This window comes from Protopterus annectens, chromosome 9.part0 (genome assembly GCF_019279795.1).
Source record: "Protopterus annectens isolate FY-2018-M chromosome 9.part0, PAN1.0, whole genome shotgun sequence".
NCBI lineage: Eukaryota > Metazoa > Chordata > Ceratodontiformes > Protopteridae > Protopterus > Protopterus annectens.
The window spans coordinates 940,408,740-940,429,732 of NC_056743.1; the positions used below are offsets into that span (position 1 = coordinate 940,408,740).

The 20,993-nt window shown below is 42.0% G+C and overlaps 1 protein-coding gene across 1 annotated transcript in view; it reads left to right on the forward strand.

Annotated features, from left to right (window-relative positions):
- The first annotated feature begins 18,723 nt into the window (after positions 1 to 18,723).
- C1QL4 (complement C1q like 4) overlaps positions 18,724 to 20,993 on the forward strand; it is a 211,808-nt gene continuing 209,538 nt past the window's right edge. Inside the window, exon 1 of the mRNA XM_044083681.1 lies at positions 18,724 to 19,482. Within this exon, the coding sequence (XP_043939616.1) occupies positions 18,928 to 19,482 (555 nt within the window). The 5' untranslated portion in view covers positions 18,724 to 18,927. The remainder of the gene's footprint in view (positions 19,483 to 20,993) is intronic.

A 20,993-nucleotide genomic window follows, 5' to 3' on the forward strand; every position in this document is an offset into this window, starting at 1 on the left:
TGACCTTCAGGGATAACACCAAAAGGGGTGGATGGCTTATATTAACTGACTGAAATTTTAGCTATGTTTCAGACCTGTTATATGGAATGTACTGTGATGATTGACATGGGCATTAGAGAATTAGTTAGTGACTGGGATTGCAGGGTTTGGACTTGCAGTACATGTATACCTCTCAGCCTCTTACAACAAGAAATCTGGGCAAAGCCACAAATAATAGGGAGACAAGGCCCCAAAATAGGGACACTTTAAATATTGCTCTTACAAACTTAGAAGGTTGATAGAATAACAGGTTTTGTATTAGACTGGATTTTTTGAAGGATGCAAAGTCTGAAACTCAAATATCTGCTATTATTTTCTGACTTTAGTCCTCAATGATTTGCCAGTGGTTTGCTACAAAATCACAATTTTATGAGAAACAGACCAAAAATATTAGGCAAGAATCTAGACTTTCGGTGAAAATCTGGACAGTTGAGAGATATGAGTATACGTACACTGTAAAGCAAGAATGTAGTCAAAATTAATAAGTGCCAAGGCATTAAACATGGTGTGCATTCATCAAGAACCATTCCTGCAAATCTCTGATGAATAAGTGCTGTGCCATTAGACATGATGTACATTCATCAAGAACCATTCATGCAAATCTGTGATGAATAAGTGCTGAGACATTAGACATGATGTGTATTCATCAAGAACCATTCCTGCAAATCTGTAATGAATAAGTGCTGTGCCATTAGACATGATGTGCATTCATCAAGAACCGTTCCTGCAAATCTCTGATAAATACATGCTGAGCCTTTAGACATGATGTGCATTCATCAAGAACCATTCCTGCAAATCTGTAATGAATAAGTGCTGACCTATTAGACATGATGTGCATTCATCAAGAACCATTCCTCCAAATCTCTGGTGAAGAACCAGCTACTAGTAACCCCTCTTACACATACATCTACCTTATCATCATTACATAATTACATATATCTACATATGCTATGGGCATTACTGGAGCTGTCTCCAGAACAAGTAAACTTCTTATTCATGCTTTGCACTATAGTCAGAGTGTTAACAGCTTTATAATGAGTGGTTAGAGGGAAAAGTCCTTATCCAGATGGACTACCATTAAATTATATAGATTGGCAAACAAGAAAATTCATAAAAATGGCAAAATATGAACTTAATGATATAGTGCCCCCTTGAAAAGAGGCAACTGTTTCATTTTTTCAAAACCTAATAAAATCCCACTGACCATGGTATTATATAGGTCAGTGTCCATATTAAACCATTATTGCAAAGTATTTATAACCTGCATGCAGTGAGGATAGCTGTTGTAGTACCTATAATAGTCTGTATTGATCACTAATGCTTTGTTTGAGGAAGAAGAACCTCTGATTATATAATAAAGAAATTTTTGTTAATGCAAGATATTGTTAAAAGCAGTAGACTCATGATGATAGCTAGCCTCATTTGGGGAAAGGCTTTTAGTAGGACTAACTTGGAGGATTTGGTTTTTGGTACAATTTTAGAGTTACTGGATTGCCTAAGAAATGTATGCAGCTTTTGGGGGCTGTGAACTGTACAGTTAATGCTGGAATTCAGATAGGTGCCAAGCTTTCTTGAGTCATTTACTCTATCCAGGGTCATGTGTCAGAGATACTCCTTGTTACCTGTGTTCTCTGTCTTGTATATGAAGCTATTGGCACAGAGACTTACAGACTTTAAGGTGCAGGACTATCCACTGGGAAGACTCATCTATAAGGTTTCTTTATTCACCAATGATTTGCTAGTTTACTTAACACAAACACATGGTGATTTAGCAGACTTGTTTCATGTTTCATCTCACTTTTGTTATAAAACAAATTAAACCAACATAAGAAATCTGTATTTTACTTTTCAGCCATCATCACGTTTAGAGTCATCTTATCCATACTTGTGGAGGGTTACAACCTGAACTGGAGACCATAGATAGTAATGGGGTAAAATTCCTGATTAAGGAGTTATTTTAGATTATTTAAAGACCTGTCAAACATATTTTGTTAGATTGATTTTTTTTTTTTTTTTTTTTTTAGATTTACCCCAAAGACTCCGCATCATACAAATGGTCAGACATTTGGCAGAGGCCATACCTGTTGACCCTCCAGACAGCTTTATCAATAAATTAAAGTGTTGGCAATGTTGCCTTTTTGTCACAAGGTGGTAAGATAAGAAAGGCCTTGAAGATGCTAGTGCTGCCACTGGGCCGGGGTAGTTTGAGGGTCCTTAATTCTGAGTGCTACAGTAATGCTTGCTGTTTTAGACCTTTGTTATGTGATAAGGAGGATCACTCTGCATAGTGGAAAACTATAGTTGAGTCATTTCCTGAGATAAGGGAGGATTGTGCTGCATGTTAGAATACTATAGTACAGATATTACTGGGTCGACACGGTTCTGTTTATTCTTGTTTGAAATAGTCAAGATCAAGACAGAATAGGACTTTTTTGCCTTCCTTATTTGTGATGGTTAAGGGTATAAATTAGGTGCTAGGACTCTGAGAAGATACAGACTGGTTACCTGTAATGGAATCTGAACATTTAAAAGTAGGAGATGACATGTACAGGTGGTTATCTAGTTCCCCATACTTAAGGTAAAACTGTGCTGTGAAAAAACCCCAGTAGAAATGCCAGCTAGAATATGTAGTTGCATTAGAAAAAAAAAGTTTCTTAAATATAGGTAAGTGTGTGATGTCCCCATGCTGGGTGAATAATCAAGGAGCCTGAATCCTCACCACTGATACTGGAGAGGGACATGCACTTGGAATACAAATGGATACACTCAGTATTTCCAGATGCAGACCTCTCTGCATCAAGCACAGTTTACCTTAAGAGCACACAGGGAGAAAACTCAGCCATTGGTCTGGATGTCTCCATCTGGCTCTCCCTAGGTCCCCAATAAGGCTCCCCACTGGCACTTTGAAACCAGTGCTTCATGTCCTTGCCCCAAGCAGCTGACATACACACAGTTTTAGATTTAACTTTCACACACACACACACACACACACACACACACACACACACACACACACACACACACACACAAACACACACGTGGAAAAGGCTGGCACAGATTACCCACTCTACCAGCTTTGCCATAGGGTAGCTTCACTGCCACCAGTCAGTTACTATAAGGCTCTTAAAAGGGTACCAAATTATGCTGAGTGAAGTTAATATTAATACAAATGGTAATGTTGACCAAACAGCAAGGCTTTCAGGAGTGGCCAGAGTTATCACCAAATAAATATGTGCAAATACTCTTAAAGCTTAAATATTTTCTAAAAAGGACCAGCCACAATGAAAAGTTAAAATATATTTAATAATAAATTATAAAGGAGCAAGAACATACTAAATATATATTTACAGTAAACTGCAGTGTTCAAATCACAGGAAATACTGAAAATAACATTGATGGACAGACTCACACAAGTAAAGAAAAATAATCTCTAAACTAAGCTTCACTGTATTCCTGACTGAATCTAGAAGAATTACTATTCCCTAATAACTTACTTGATAGAGCAAGGCACAATAGAATACGTGAGCAGTCTTTCTAATCAGGTTCCTCAAAAACAGAATACTCAATACTCAGAGATTATTCCCTGTAAAATATAATATCCAAGATGGCTTGCAGAATTACCTCATCTGGTCACCTGATTCTAGGTTCTCACAGTATCCCTCTTTGAAGCTGAGACAGGAATTTAGCATAGACGGCTACAATACACATGTAAATGTTTGTGGCAGTGCCTGGGGCTTCCCCTCTTTGTACTGAGCTAATGAACAAAGGCTTCTTCCAGACCCACCATCTCTGGTCCTATTCAGCACTGTGGGGTGCTGTTTTAATGGTTTAACAATTCATTTATATTTCCCTTATTTTTTAAAGTAAGCTAGCTGGCTAACCTGCTGTCCCAGTATCCTGTATTAAAACATATACATTTAATTCAGTTACAATAATACATGTACATTTCTTTTCATTCCAGCAGGGTGCACTGTTGATACATTTTAACACAGGCAAGCCCTACAAATACATTTTCAGCACAAGTAGCTGTACAAATCAGTTTGATATGAAAATGACATATATTTTTTTACAAAACTCCAGCTAGCTATGCTGGCACAACTCATACATCCACTACTCTACTTCTCTTGGCATGGCTGGCAGTACCTCCTGTCATCACACCTCTCCCCCATTTGAAGATTCAAGCTAGTTTTTCAAGTGACCCTTGGGAAGAAAATGTGACTAGAGAGAAATAAGCATAACTGGGAATATGTTACCCCATTCACTGTCTTGAGAGCTCATCTGCGTTGGCATTGCTGACCCCACTACAGTGCTGTATTTTCATGTCATATGCCTACAGTCCTATGCTACACCTTAATAACTTGGCATTTTGCTGGCTGGCTCTATGCAGCCGTGTTTAGGGATTGTGGTCTGTAACTACAGTGAATTTTCTTCCAAACAGATAAGGCTGACTTTTCTGCAGTGCCCATACTATGGCTGCACATTTCTTTTCTACATAACATTCCTTCCTGGTTTTGAGTCTAAAGATGAGCTATGGTACTGCATGTTCTTCTTCTTCTGAGGAAACCTAGCTAAGTACAACTCCCACCCCATGGTTTGAAGCATCCACCTGCACAACAATTTTTTTTTGCTGTAATATGGACTGGCTAACACAGGGGATCCTCCCAGAGCTCTTTTAAGCTTTTAGAATGCCTGGTGACATGCTTGGGTCCACACTACCTTGTCTATCCTGTCTTTACTTATCAGGTCTGTGAGGGGAGCAACTATTGTACTATAATTGGGGACAAACTTTCTGTAGTACCCCGCTGTCCATAAGAATGCCCTCACCTGCATCTTGGTAACAGGGGCAGGCCATGCCTGAATGGCTTCCACTTTGGCAGGGTCTGGCCTGATCTTACCACTCCCCACTCTATGTCCCAGGTAGGAGACCTCTGCCATATTCACCTGACGTTTACTGGTCTTAATGGTCAACCCTGTCCTTTGCAGTCTGCCCTGGACCTCCCTGACATGCTGAAGGTGTTCTTGCCAGGAATGGCTGTAGATGGCAATATCATCCAGGTAAGCAAAGGCATAATCTCCTACTCCTGCTAGGATATGATCTACCAGCCTCTGGAAAGTCCCTGGGATATTTTTCATCCCAAAAGGCATCTTCATGAACTCATACAAACCCAAAGGAGTCACAAAGGCTGACCTCTCTCTAGAGTTGGGAGTCAAGGGCACCTGCCAGTAGTCCTTGGTCAGATCAGTAGTAGTCAGATACTTAGCCCCACCCAGCTTCTCTAAGGCTTCATATGTCCTAGACATGGGGTAGGCATCTGACTCTGTGTGACTATTTAGTCTTTAGTCTTCTGAAGTCCACACAGAACCTGGTGATGCCATCCTTCTTTGGTACCAGCACCACTGGGGAGGCCCAGGGGCTGCTGGATTCCTGGATTACTCCTAGTTCCAACATCTCCTGTATGTCCTCCCTCAGAGTCTGTCTGACTTGCTCAGGCACCCTGGAAGGGGCCTGCTTGATAGGTCTTTGGGGCCCTGTATACACATGGTGCTGCACCAAGTGGGTGCACCCTGGTTGGCCAGTAAATATGCTCCCAAACTTGTGTAACACTGATTGAATGTCCCAAAACTGGGTAGGAGGTAGCTGCTGGGGCATTGCTACCCCTTCCACTGAGGTGTCAGTCCGAGCCTCACTGAGATCAGTCACCAGATCCCCCTCAGACTCCTCCTGCCATCTACTGCAAATACTCAGCACAAGGGCCTCCCTATCATTGTAAGGCTTCATCAATTTAACATGGTACAATTTGTGTTCCTGCCTCCTGCCTAGCAGTTCTACCATGTAGTTAACACCACTGACCTTTCTTACTCCTTTGAAGGGTCCCTCCCAAGCTGCCTGTAGCTTATTGTGTCTGACAGGAATGAAAACCATCACCTGCTGTCTCACAGCATACTCTCTGACTCAAACATTCCTGTCATACCAGACTTTTTTTCTGCTGTTGGGCTCCTGCCAGGTTCTCCTAGGCCAAGCCCATGAGCTCCCTAAGCCTTGTCCTGAGGTTTAGGACATATGCCACAACAGACTCTTTGTGAGATTCACACCCACTCTCCCACTCATCATGAATAAGATCTAAAGCTCTTCTCACCCTATGCCCATACAGCAACCTGGGTCTACTTCATAATATCAAAATCCTAGAAGATCGCAGACGACATCATTGAGACAAAATCAGCGAAAACTCACTTCAGTGAAAGACCAGATCAACAAATATCTTCCCAGAGTAAGTAAACCCTAACACGAAACATCACAAAAATTAAACTGCACCATCCCTAACCCACCCAGGTGAGAGGCTGTACCCCCCACACCGCCCTAAGAAATATACCAACTCCAAGATTGCACTACAGTTGGGAAAAGGGCAAAGTTCACCTTGTTGGCCAACAGCTTACTTGCCCTGGGAACACATTCGCCTATCTGGTCCTTCGGTGAATGAGTTTTCACTAATTTTGTCTCAACAATGTCGCCTTCAATCTTCTGGGATTTTGATATTTTCAGGTAGACCCAGCAACTCAAAGGGTAAAAAACCTTTGGATTAATGGGTACCTCTCTCTAAGCAAACAACAAATAGGGAAATATTTGTCTCATTCTCTCTTAAACTGATTTGCAAATGCCTGTAGCTTGGTCTTTACTGTAAAGGTTAACCTTTCCACAAGACCATTAGTCATACCTTTCAACTTCTTAAAGCAAGAAATCTGGACAAAGCCATAAATAAAAGGGGGTCAAAGGCCCAGAAACAGGGACAATTTTTAAAAATTGCTGTTACAAACTTAGAAAGTTAATAGAATAACAGATTTTGTATGGGCATGCATTTTCTGAAAGGTATGAAGTCTGAAACTCAAATGTCTGTCATTATTTTCTAACCTCAATCTTTAATGACTTGCCATTAGTTTGCTGGAAAACCAGAATTTTATGAAAAATGGACAAAAATATGAGGCAAAAATCTGGGCATTCTGCAAAAATCTGGACAGTTGAGAGGTATGCCATTAGTCTGGGGGTGGTAGGGGGTTGTCTTTAGGTGCTTCACCCCACAGCACTCCCACAGGCAAGCTAGCAGGTCTGACATGAAATTGGCACCTCTGTCAGTCAATATTTCTTTTGGGAAATCTACCCTGCTGAAAATCTCTAGCAAAGCATTTGCCACCTTCTCTGCCTCAATGGAAGATGGAGCCACCACCTCAGGGTATCTAATAGCATAATCTACTACCACAATGATACACTTCTTCCCTGTGGAACTTGGGGTACTTAGAGGCATCAAAGGCAAGGTGACCATTTTGTTACAGGACCTAAACTGGGACACTTGAAGGCCACCCCGAGAAGCCAGGTCTGCAATCCCATTCTCCCGGCCCCCATCGGAGTGGAGATAGGGCTGCCATTTCATCTCACACCGGGGGCAGCTGATTGGCCTCCTGTCCTTCACCCGGCACTGTGAGGATGCCACTCTGAGAACGGCACCACCCAGGAAGCTTGAAGTAATGCACATTCGTTGCCACCTAGCACCATGGATGAGAGAGAGACTGAGGTGTGCTGCAAAATGTGCAGAGATGGGGGGACCTAGGACTATCTCCTCTGTGAGTTTGAAAGCCCTAGGTGCAAGGCAAAGGGGAAAACCAGTGTCACAGAAGTCTGGATGAGGGACTGTCTGAGGCTTTATGGCCCAGCAGAATTCCATGAGGCTGGGAAGATCTCCTGAGAGGCTCCAAGAGCACATGTGACACTGCATGATTTGGCAGCAGTCAGGAGATATGTAACCCTGGAAAAGAGCTATCTCTCCTGGGTAGAAATTTAAGCCTGGAGGGGGTCCATCCCAATGGAAGTCTGGAAGAATGAGAGAGGGGTGGAAAGTGACTGGGACAGGACAGCCCCCACCTGAGTAAGGGGTATGGACCATGCCCCCTCTGGGAAAGAAGTTTGGAAGGGGTAGAGAGACAGGCAGTGGCAGGGCTGGGTGAGGGGGGGGTCAGGCAGAGCTCCCACAATGGAAGTCCTTAAGGGAGCGACTGGCAGACAGCAGCAGGGCCTAGAGAGCTCCTGCCTGGTTGAAAGGGATCGGGCAGAGCTCCCCATGATGGAAATCCTTGAGGAAGCACCATGGCGGATAGCAGAGGAGTCTGGAGAGCTCCTGCTTGGGCGAAGGCATCCAACTTCACCCCATAACAGATGGCATTCTTGAAAGATCTCAAAGTCCCCAGAGCTGTCCTGGATGGGAAAGCAGGGGGACTCTGAAGCCTTCATGAGAGCGGATCTGCCCCTCAGTGGCTGAAGGGAGTTCCAGAGGGGTGGACAGGATTAGAGGAAAGCTCCCCTGAGAAGGTCCAAGGGCATGAGCGATCCGGCATGATTTGGCAGCCTGCAGGAGACATGGAGGTGGCAGAGTCCCCTGACATGGGGGGCCATGGCTGGGGAAGGTCTCTTGGCCAGGTTGAAGGGGAGGCCTGTAAAGGTTAGCCCTGACAGAAGTCAGTAAGGGTGCACTTGGCAGATGGGTGTAGGACCTGGAAAGGTCCTGCATGAGTGGGGTCAGGCAGAGTACCCCATGACAGAAGTCTTGGAGGAAGTGACTAATGGATGGTGGCAAAGCATGGAAGGCTCCTGCCAGGGTGAAGACATCCAACCTTACCCCATACCCAATGACATCCCCCAAAAATTGCAAAGTCCCCAGAGCTGCTCAGGATGGGAAAGCAGTGGGACTGGCTGCCCTGGGAAGCCAGGTCACCATTCAGACTGACCGGGTCTAAACTGGGTCATTTCTGTGTCCCAAAGACATTGTTTGGGATTCCAGGACAGAGACTTCCAAATCAGGACTGTCCTGGAAAAACTGGGACTGTTGGTCACCTTGATCAAAGGAGCTTTGACTTTGTCTCCTGCCTTGCCTACTTTTTTGGCACTGCTCAGAGGTCCTGCAGTACCCTGTTACATTCCTGGCAATCTCAGACAAATAAATGTTCTGCATAATATGTTTCTTGGTACGCTTTATGCCCATATGACCTGCAAAGAGAATGTCATGGGCTATGGCTAGACGTGCCAGATGGTACGCTCTGGGCACTACCAACTGCTGCATTACCTCACCTTCTAGCCCTCCCTCAGGGATACACTGTCTAAACCGTAACCCTTTGTTCTAGTATACAGACTCCCCTTTTCCTTGAGAATCAGGCGCCTCCCTAGCTACCTCCCTCAAGCCTTATAATGTAGAGTCTGAGAGCTGAGCCTGTCTCAACTCAATCTTTGTGACTTTTCCCAGCTCCCCTTCCACAGGAAGTCTGGTATCTTCTGATAGCGGTGCCTCACTGTCAGCCTGGGTACTACCACTCACCTCAGCACTTGTAGTCAACTCTGTCCGATGGAACATCACTACCTACCAGCAGCTGGGGCTCATCTTCAGGCTCACTGCTACAGGGTAGCTCCCTCCCTGAATTAGCCACATCACCAGTTTGGCTTCAGAGATCCGGTCTGTCTGCATCTCCCCCAAGCTACCAGACCCACATGCCTGTCTCCAAGCCTGGCTGCATGTCACTGCATGCACACAAGGTAATGTTTGTGTCTTTCGGCTTTTCCCGGTTAGGGGTCGCCACAGCAGAACTCTGGTCTGCTAATGATTGGCAGTTGATTTTTATGTACCGGCTTGCCAGGCCTGACGCACTCCAGTCCGCTAATGATTGGCAGTTGATTTTTACGTACCGGCTTGCCAGGCCTGACGCACAACCTTCAACAAAGGTATGCCCATTCATGCATGTCTCCACGCAGAAGACGCTCTAGCTGAGAATCGAACCAGACAGCGTCTTACTGTGAGGCAACAACACTACCACAGCACCACCACCGCGGGTCATGCATTATCAAAATCATTCCCTATCAAGACATCTGTGGGTATATCCTCAAACACACCTACTTGATTGCTTCCTTTTCCATCCTTCCAGTCAAGGTAAACCCTGGCCAAAGGCATTTGGAATTGGATCCCTCCTAAAGCTCTGACTGGAATGGCCTGCCCAAGCAAGTACTGCTCCCCTTTAACCACTGCAGACTTCATAATGGTTATATCAGAGGCTGTGTCTCTCTTAGCAGTGGCCTGTTTTCCATCCACCAAGATAGGATACAAACTCTGGTGGTAGTTTGGTACCACTGTTGTCTCCAGACAACTTACCGCTGGCATTCTGTTATTCCCACTCACTGGCTCCCACACCTTTTGTTCCTCACCTTGCCTCCATGGATATCTATATGCTATATTGCCCACTAGTTACATTTAAAACATTTAACCCTTGATTCTGGCTGTATACATAAACTAGTAAGGGGGTCAGGAACCATAGCCAGAGCCCTTGGTCAAGATTATACTGTTTATATAGCCTCTCAAATATATGAATAAAACTATCAAAATGATCACCCTCTGTAAATTGTGGAAGAAATTTACTGACCTTTATTGCTTCTGGGGTTCGGTTATTCCCTTCCCCATTACCTCCATGACCCTGGGGAAAAGTCAGCATCTCCCTCTCATGTTGACTCTGCTTCTTGTTTTCTTTGGCCTCCAAACTCTGCAGTCTCTCATTTTCTTTGGCCTCTAAATGCCGCGGTCTCTCTGATGATTCTAGTTCCAAATGTTTGGAACTCCAGTTCAAGTCTTTTTAACTTCATCTGGATTTTTAAGTCCTCTAAGGAAAAGTTGAACTGTCCTGTTTCTGAGAGCTGTATATCCCCAATGAAAGACCAGTTGTCTTTCTGGTTGCTGGTCTGTGCTGCAGCTGTGATTAAGGCTGCAATCATTTCCTCTTTAATCAGGTTGGCATTCATCAGTCCTTTGGCATGGCACATCTCAGCCAACTGGTTCCCTGTCAGTTTGCCATAATTCTCTGCTGACATCCTTGCCTCCTCTCCCTGACTAACTAAGCTAACAAAAAATAAATAAATAAAACGATTGTGATATGAAACTCTGAATGTCTACTTTGAGGCTACTTGAGAGTACACCTTTTTAGTGACAACTGCTTACAGGCTATAGGAGTTCAATTAATATCCTACCACTGCTCACCAATATGTGACGTCCTCACGCTGGGGCAGGAATCAAGGAGCCTGAATCCTCACCACTGACACTGGAGAGGGACGTGCACTTGGCATACAAGTGGAATCACACAGGAAAACAGATGCAGACCTATCTGCATCAAGCATGATTTCCCTTAAGAGCACATAGGGCATACACTCAGCCTGGGGTCTGGGTGTCTCTGTCTGCCTGTCCCCAAGTCCCCAATAAAGCTCCCCACTGGTACTGTGAAACCATTGCTTCATGTCCCTGCCCCAAGTAGCTGACACATGCACACACACTCTTGAGATTTAATTTTCACACATATACACACACACCTGGAAAAGGCTGGCACAGATTACCCACTTTACCAGCTTTGCCCAGACTATAGGGTGGATTCAGTGCCACCAGTCAGTTACTATAAGGCTCTTAAAAGGGTACTAACTAATTCTGAGTGAAGTTAATATTAATACAAATGATAATGCTGACTAAACAGCAAGGCTTTCAGGAGTGTCCAGAGTTATCACCAAATAAATATATGCAAATACTCCCAATTTCTTAAATATTTTCTAAAACGGACCAGCCACAATGAAAAGTTTAAATGCATTTACTATTAAATAATAAAATAACAGGAACATACTAAATATATGTATACAATAAACAACAGAATTCAAATCACAGGAAATATTGAAAATAATATTGATGGACAGACTCATACAAATAAACAAAAACAATCTCTAAACTAAGCTTCACTATATTCCTGACTGAATCTAGGAGAATTACTATTCCCAATAACTTACTTGATAGAGCAAGGTACAATGAAATACGTGACAGTCTTTCTAGTCAGGTTCCCAAAACAGAGTACTTGATACTCAGAGATTACTCCCTGTAAAATATAATATCCAAGATGGCTTGCAGAATGACCTTATCTAGTCACCTGATTCTAGGTTCTCACAATATCTCCCTTTGAAGCTGAGACAGGAATTTAGCATAGACAGCTACAATACACATGTAAATGTTTATGGCAGTGCCTGGGGCTTCCCCTCTTTTTACTGAGCTAATGAACAAAGGATTCTTCCATACCTAGCATTTCCAGTCCTGTTCAGCACCATAGCATGCTGTTGTAATGGTTTAACAGCTCATTTACATTTCCCTTATTTTTCTTAAAGTAAGGTAGCTGGTTAACCTTTGCTGTTCCAGTATCCTCTATTAAGACATATACATTTAAATTAGTTACAATAATACATGTACATTTCTTTTCATTCTAGCAGGGTGCACTGTTGATACATTTGAACACAGACAAACCTCACAAATACATTTTCAGCACAAGCATCTGTACAAATCAGCTTGGCATACAAATGACATATAATTATTTACAAAATTCCAGATAGCTGTGCTGGCACAAGTCATACATCCACTACCCTACTTCTCATGGTATGGCTGGTAGTACCTCTTACCATCACAAGGTGTAGAGTACATTGTTAAGAACTAAGATTTTTCCCTGGTGGTCTAGTGGTTAGGATTTGGTGCTGTCACTGCCACGGCCCAGGTTCGATTCCCAGTCAGGGAACTTCAGTTGATTTTTTTTTTGGACAGCGCAGTAGTGCAGCGGTAGCATTGTCTCACAGCAAGAGGTTTTCCAGTTTGATTCCTGGCTTGGGTGCCTTCTGTGCGGAGTCTGCATGTCCTCCCTGTTTTCGTCTGGGTTTCCTCCAGGTGCTCTGGTTTCCTCCCACGTTACAAAGACATGCATCTGGAGCGTTTCTCCCTGGGCCTCCCCTGAAAATTGGCTTGTTCCAAGTCAGGCTTTCCTGGTTAACAAATGTAAAATAAAGTAAATAAATAAAATAAAGTGGTTCAAAGACCAAATAAGGACAGACTGCAGTGGATCCATCTTCTGTCAGATATAGGGAGAAAATAATCTGACACCCCCCAAAAAAAACTTTTATTTAATAACATTTAAAAACAATCAAATAGATTGAAGACAATGGCTTGCAAATCACATTATAGACCCTGACAGCATGATCTAGATGAGACCTCATTGGAAAAAAAAACAGTGAATATCTATCTGGACTGTTCCTAGAAAGGCATATGTTGCAAAGCCTTCAGATGTTTGCCTAGAAGTGACTCCATAAGTACTTTCAAACTCCTACAGCTTCAGAAAGGATACTTACAGTGGTTCCTCTTATTGCTGAAGTTGTAAGGACATGGTTGCCCGAAACTAAGCTTATTTAAGTTGGAGTTACACAATCTATGCAATAAAATTTGGCCTGGTGTGGTTATGATTGATTCATTACTCTTTCTCTTTCACAAATGGAATTGAAAACTTGTCTGATTTACCTAAACTCCTGATGCTGGCTGGAAAGAGGTCATTACAAGGCACAAGAAATATGAGATTCCACTATCACGGCACGATATAGTTTGAATAATGAAGATGATCAGTATTAACAGGGCAGGACAAATAAGGTAGCATCTGGAACAAATGGATACTATGGGTTCTGTGTCATATCCAGTGATGATAGTAATAAATACATGCAGTATATATTTGGGAGTTTAAGGACCTAATCTTTATTTCCAAGAGTGGTTTGTTTCCTCTTTACAACACAAAATTTATTTCAAAATTTGTTTTAACATTGGTTTGAAGTTTTTTTTGATTGTTGTTAAGAATTACAGAAAATATTTTTTAATAAATGGCATTTATTGAAGTATATGTATACTGGAGCCTGTGGCGATTATTAAAAAATAAAGTGCTGTAAGCTAGATTGTGAATGTGTGTATAATATGCGAGGGCTTCTTTAGTCATCAGGAAACGTGCTACTATCAATTTAGCTAGCCAGGTGCTAGATATAGTAACCTGCCAAGGAGTTACAGACTGAAGGAGGTCAAATACATTCCAAATATGGCTACTGAATCAATGTATCATCATTAAAGGACTGGCATTATACACTTAAATTATATAAAGTGTCTGTATCTTGCATTAACCATATTTATTTGGGGGTGAACAGAAGAATATGATTTTACTCCAGGTTACTTAAATATGGCATACAAGAAGAGGCTTGCAAACAGTTAAGTAGTTATGTATCCTGTTGTTAAGTGGAAGCAGTTTTGTTACCCTTAATTAAACTGAAATCTTTATCAGAGGCAGGCAGATGTATTGAGCAAAAAGCTCTGGAGTGGCAAAGTGGGTACGAACTGCATTCATTGAGAAAGTGCATTACATTGTTACCTCTACAGACTCTTACCTGGTTGTCTAAAAATAATAAATACTAGAAAGGAATAAAATAATTTCGCTGTTTTTCAAGTTTGGGATCCAGATACGACCCACTTGTATAAAATACCAGCTCATATTTTTTTTGGTTAACATATTCCTGGCCAAAAATATTGTGAGTGGAAATATTTTGCTTCCACAGCTCAACTGAACACAAAAAAACTGAACTTCAAAAGAAAGTCACTGATGTGTAAATAAAGGAAATATCCCTGGAGTCTGCCCGCCAAAATGAGACAGATGAAATTCTCTTGGGTTTTCATTATTCTCCATTTAGAATCTTTGCTCTGTATAACTAGAAGACAAGGTTAAAAAAACACCGCGATTATAATCTGACTGAATAAACATACACGCGTGGACCGTGGGCATATACTTAGATGCGCGGTTTGTACCCGGTACACTGTGCAAACAAACAACTGTAACGCACGTAATGTGTGTGTGTGAGAGAGACGTTTTTTCTACAATTTATATGCCTTAGATTACTTACATACCTCTCAACTGTCGACGTTTTTGTAGAATATCAAGATTTTTTACTCATATTTTGGAGTGTTCTTCATAAAATGTGTGGTTTTCTGGCAAATAATTGAGGACTGAAGTAATTAAATAATTACATACATTTGCGCTTCAGAGTTCACATCCTTCAGAAAATACACGCTAAAAGAAAACATGTTATTCTAGTAATTTGCTAAATTTATGAGTAGTATTTAAAACCTGTCATATTTTTTGGACATTTGTACTCCCATTATTTTTGGCTTTGTCTAATTTTGTTTTTTTTTTCCTAAGAATTTGAGAGGTATGCTTCTGAAGGAGAACATTCAAACGTTCTTGTAGAGAAAGAGAATGCTACTAGCTTTCTTTTGTCTTTTCTATTGACAAACTACAAATATATTTGATTATTTGTGTAAGTCTTCTGATGAAAAATCCGTCCATTCACAGGAACATTTTTCAATATTTCCTTTATCCTATGCATGGTCGCTGCGGAGCTGGATTCTATCACTCTAACCATGCATAAGGCAGAGAAATGAATGCTGTCTGGGATGCCATTCATTTGTAAAAACGCGTGCGCGCACACACGCGCAACATTTTCGCACAAAGAGTGTTTTTCACAACTATTGAGTCAATTTGAAAGCAAATTGAATAAATGTAGCTTGCAGAAGCTTAAAGCAGCTGCTTCAGCAGGTAATTTAGTAACCATGTAATACAAGTGTGTGGGGAAGGGGGGCTTGCCTTCCACATAAAAACAACTGTAAAGGAAAACAGCGATGTTCAACGTTCCCTGCTGTATTTTTATTTTTTCTTTCTTTTTTTTTTTTTTTTTTGGGGGGGGGGGCTTTTTTCTTATTTCTGATGTTCGTACCTACTTATTTCGGAATTAAAACAGAAGTTGGTATTTCTGCCTTTGAAAAAATGGTAATATAAGCTAGGCAGAGTACTCTGTGTGATTGCTGTGTGTGTTAACTGAACAACAGTTTTGTGTGTGTGTGTGGGGGTGTGTGTGTCTGCATGATTATGTATGTAACTGAAGACAAGTAGTGGTCAGTCACGTCTTATAGCTACTTTTGTTTAATAATATATATTTTTATATTACAAAGCTGTACTCAAAGAACATTGCATTAAGCATGATATACTTGCCATGCATTTAAACAGTAAACAACCTATGCATTTGCTTGTGTAATATACAGTCACTGAAACTGTCTTTAGTTGCAATGGCAAATCTGTCGAGAATGCAAACACACACACACACACACACACACACACACACACACACACACACAGAGAGAGAGAGTGTTAGTAGCCATATAAACAACCCACCACTCTCAAAACCGTTTGAGTAATGGTAATGAAATATATGAGCCAAGAGTTGGAGAGCTGGTGATTTATTATTTTACTGTTTCCAATATGCACGTGTTTTAACCACTGTTTTGGATGTTGGGAAAATATACTACTTTTCTTTATAAGCATGTCTGAATTTAGTTCTGCAATGAATCACAAAAATGCAAAGAAAGATACAACTCAAAATTATATGGTAGTCACTCTTGTCTTATTTCCATTTCACTGGTTGCTAGAGATAGCTATATCTAGAAGAAACAATCAGTTCAAATACATGTACTTTGTGTGTAGACTTGATTTTATGTGGAAATCGTAGCTGATTTAAATTCATGCAAGATACATCCGGATGGCTAAAGATATATTGCTTTTCATCATGGACTTCTTAAACTGAAGAGGATGTGCTGAAAATATAGCACGTCTTTACTGTTTTTTTTTTTTTTTTTTTTTTTTTTTGCCTGCACTGCCCATCTTGTTTGCTGCATTATAGATAGCATTCGTACAGGCAGACTTTATTTTATCAGGGAAACTCATTAAAATAATCATTCTTAATGCAAGCAGATGGGTGGGGTGCACTTTGGCCTTGGACTGATAGTGTCTTAGCTTGATTTCAATGGAATAGAAAGTGCAGCATAGAACGACACAAACAACTGAAAGGACATGCAACTTGTATTGCTGTATCTGTTGCGTACATCACTGAAAAGACAAGAATCTCTACCCGAACACCCTTTTGTTTGCTTTGTTTAAAGAATTATTCTCATATTTACTTTTCAAAAAAAAGTACCCGATTCCCACTAATCGCGATTCTGAAAACTCGTATTTTCTAAATCCAGAGTCCATTGGGTTGCTTCTGTTACTCCGCCGAATATTGCAGACCGGTTAAAGCCATAAGGTACTGCCATTAAACATATGCACGCACATGTGAAGTCAGGCAGCACCAGTAGTAAAACAACAAACTCTGGATTTTCTTTCTAACCAAGTTAGAGATGTAGAACAGCTTTTCAAGTGCGAATAACAATTAAATAGCTGAGAGGTGTGCGTTTTAGACTTCAGGTTTCCTGCACTAAGAATACCTTGTGAGTGGAAGTGATTACCTTTCTTCTTAATCATAGCTCTGTCTGTTGTCACCTGAGCTAGGAAAAAAGTCTAAATAATCAGGCCAGTTTTTAAGCCCTGGTGTTAGTGGCTTAAAGAAAGCAGAAATGACTACCGCTGTGACTTATGTATCCCAATATTTGTGTCAACTGGTTCAGTCCCAGCTGTTCTAGGGCAAACCCTACGTTTTATGATAGGATACTTCCAGCTAAGATTAGAGTCCTCCCTGAATATCACGGACATCTGAGTGGTTCATGTAGATAAAATGAAACTCTAAAGAGTGAAGGAAGTGGCAAGAGGAAGTTGTGTGGGCAGATGTGTTCTCGGTTTCTTGATAAGGGTTTACTTATTCCCGTTTAATTGCTTTGATGGACTGGATAATATTGCAAGTACCTTATGATGACATTTGTACACTTGTGAGGTCATCGCGGTATGGTGCTCTGATTGCACATTCGCCTACCTTTAGTTCTGGCAAAGGTGGGCGGAATTTCACAAAGCTGTGGCCCGTCCCCGTCTTTGTTGCCTCACGAAACTTGCTGGAGAAGTGATGCAGAGGGCAAACAGACCTTGTTGTACCCAGACCTTTATGCTTTCTCTCTTTGAAAGTGAGAGTGACACGCACATGTTAAGAAGATGGGTATGAGAAAAAAACATTTGCAAACGTATTCTGCTCCGTATATTGCAGAAGGCAGACAGTCCACAGGGTGCAGCATTGAGGTCAGACACCTCACGGGGTAAGTGACTTATCACACTATCCCGTTCACTGGACATGTTGACGATGCAGAACGTGGTCATAACGGAACACAGAGCCGTAACTGACACAGAGGTCCCCCACTTTGCTGTTGTTAACTACAGATATTGCACAGGGGAGCGGTGTAGCTGGAAGTGATTTGGCCCCAGGGCGGCAGGGCAGCCAGACTCGCCAGTGATCCGCCTCCCACTTTGTACAATGCGCCAGGGGTCGCTCGCACAGCCTTAAAGGCACTTCTGACAGCTCTCCGGTGCGCATACGAGTCTGTATCTTACATCTGCATAGTGCGCTGCGGGAGAGTCCAGCCTCCACTACTTAAGTCAGGATTATTTGTAGTATTATGCCATGGGAGCTCCGAATATTACTGATAATGGACAGACAATGCTCTGAAGGAGAAAGCCCTGTGCCAACGATCGCAAGATTCGACAACATCCTCGAACTACATTGAGATGTTTCCTTGTTCTTTCATCTCTTTCTAAAGTTGAGATCTCCTCCTGTTCCTACTCAGCATCTCTCTCCAAAAATAAAACTGAAGGCTCGAAAAATTATTATTTTATCGGTGCTTTTGTCTCTTTCTGCCTCTCTTCTCACCAAAACTTTAAAGAACAGCAGAGACAATTCAGCTGAAGTTCTGAGCAATTGGGACAGCAACCTGTAGGAGCGCGGTGGGGCTGGGTACCTCAGACGATTTCTAGAACTGAACTTGGAATTTACAGGCGGTTTCTCCAGCAGGCAGGGGCAGGGTATCTGTCTCTCTAAAACCGCCAAGTCTTCCTTTCCCTCCGAAAAGTGATCACCTAAAATCTTTCACAATTACTTCCAAAGGCGAAGAGGACTTCCTGACCCTGGCTGCTTCCAGGCTTAGCCGCAGGAAGAGGGTGATAGGGGCAGCTGTAGGGGTAGCGATGGTCCTCATCCTGTTAATTGCCATCCCACTACTGGTACACAGCTCAAAGACAACGACTCATTACGAAATGCTTGGGAGTTGCCGTATGGTATGTGACCCCTACACACCTCAGACCCATGGGGCAGCAGAAGCGAGTCAGGAATTGTCAGTAATCTCACCACCTCCTTTTCTTCAGGGGGGCAAAGGTGACCAAGGAAGAAAAGGAAAATCGGGACTGCGTGGGCCTCCTGGGCCACCTGGACCTCCTGGCCCTAGAGGCCCTCCTGGAGAACCCGGTAGACCAGGCTTGCCGGGGCCACCGGGTCCCGGGCCCGGGGGTTACATTCCATCCTATAGCCCAAAGATTGCATTTTACGCAGGTCTGAAGAAACCCCATGAGGGTTACGAGATTCTGAAGTTTGATGATGTGGTGACCAATGTGGGGAACTACTACGAGCCATCAACAGGCAAGTTCACCTGTCCGCTGCCAGGAATCTATTTCTTCACATACCACGTCCTGATGAGAGGGGGCGATGGCACCAGCATGTGGGCAGATCTCATGAAGAACGGGCAGGTAGGTAGAATAGAAGCGGGCTCTGCTCCCCAGACCGAAATCCTTAAACACCGGAATAAGAATGTTACTTTTTTAATGTGCGGTAAAATAAAATGATTTTAAAAACACACCAATAGCTGGAGGCACAGCACTTAGTGTTGTCACAATTAAATGGTTGTTTTGTATCAATGGTTAAATGATATCTTTCTGAAGTGTTTTACAGTTAAGATCGCTGCTAATGAGATGCATTTAATTATGCTAATAATTTGTGCAATTGTCATATTTCCATGATTTATTGTTGTGAGATGTAGGTGTTAAACCACAATTAAAATATCGGTCTTATTCCCACTCCTACCATGACTTGCTAGTTAAAATGTAATAACATTTTAAGATTTATGCCAGATTCTTCTCAGCGGTTTAACATCTTTAGAAGTAGGACGATTGTTTAAGGAATACTAGGAATGAAATATTGGTGCTAAACTAGAACCGAATTATCGTGTCTCTTAAAATTTAGTTTACATGTCTTCTTCAGTGCATCAGCCCCGACCTCCCCACTCCCACCACGAGACAAGTGCGCAATTAAATTCAGTTATGTATTTAGGGCTAGAAGAGGAATATCCCACTTAACGGAGCTTTTTTGTTCGCATACCGTTCAGCCTCTTAGCACAAGAAATCTGTACAAAGCCTAAACTAATGAGGTGACAATGCCCTAAAATAGGGACAGTGTTTAAATATTGCTCTTATAAACGTAGACACTTCATGTAACAACCGATTTTATGTTAATTTGCATTTTCTGAAGGGTATGAAGTCTGAAACCCAAATTTTATGAGAAATAGACCAAAATTTGAGGCTAAAATCTGAACGTTCTGTGAAGATCTCAGGTGAGAAGTATGTTTGCCTGTACAGCAAGGGCAGTAAAATTTGCACTAAACTGCTGAGAGATGAAGAGGCAAGCCAAGACGTTTCACTGAAAGGTAGTTAGTAATTACACATTTTTATAAGGTGGCGTGATGATGATGGCATGGGACTGATAACCATATGCACTGCATCCTCCATGCACCACATAATCTCATTAAACACGATTTTCTGCTCAGTATGGTGGGTGTGTTAATGGAGAGTGAAGAACACTGAACCTGTTGCATATTCACTTTAGAAAGCAGCTAGCCTGCTCTCCTGTGTAGCTAGGCATACTCAGTTCACTCAAATGAGTACATTTTTTTCTGAGTATCTCATGGAAAGTTCAACTTTCAAAAAGCACAGAATGTTTAGAACTGTGTAAATGAATATTTGTGGTATAGAGCTATACAAAGAAAACTTGGGTAAAAGGAATACACCACTATAATGTTTTTATAGTTATAAATATAACAATTGGAGATATGATGTTCCTTTCTTATATGTCTGGGGTAGCATTTTAAAGGTTGAGTAAATATTTAAGATGATAGTTGGGTGGTGGAGGCGACAATATTAGGTTTGGCTGCAAAATGTAGATTTCTGGCAACAGCCCTGCTCCTGTCTGGCAACCATTCACATTT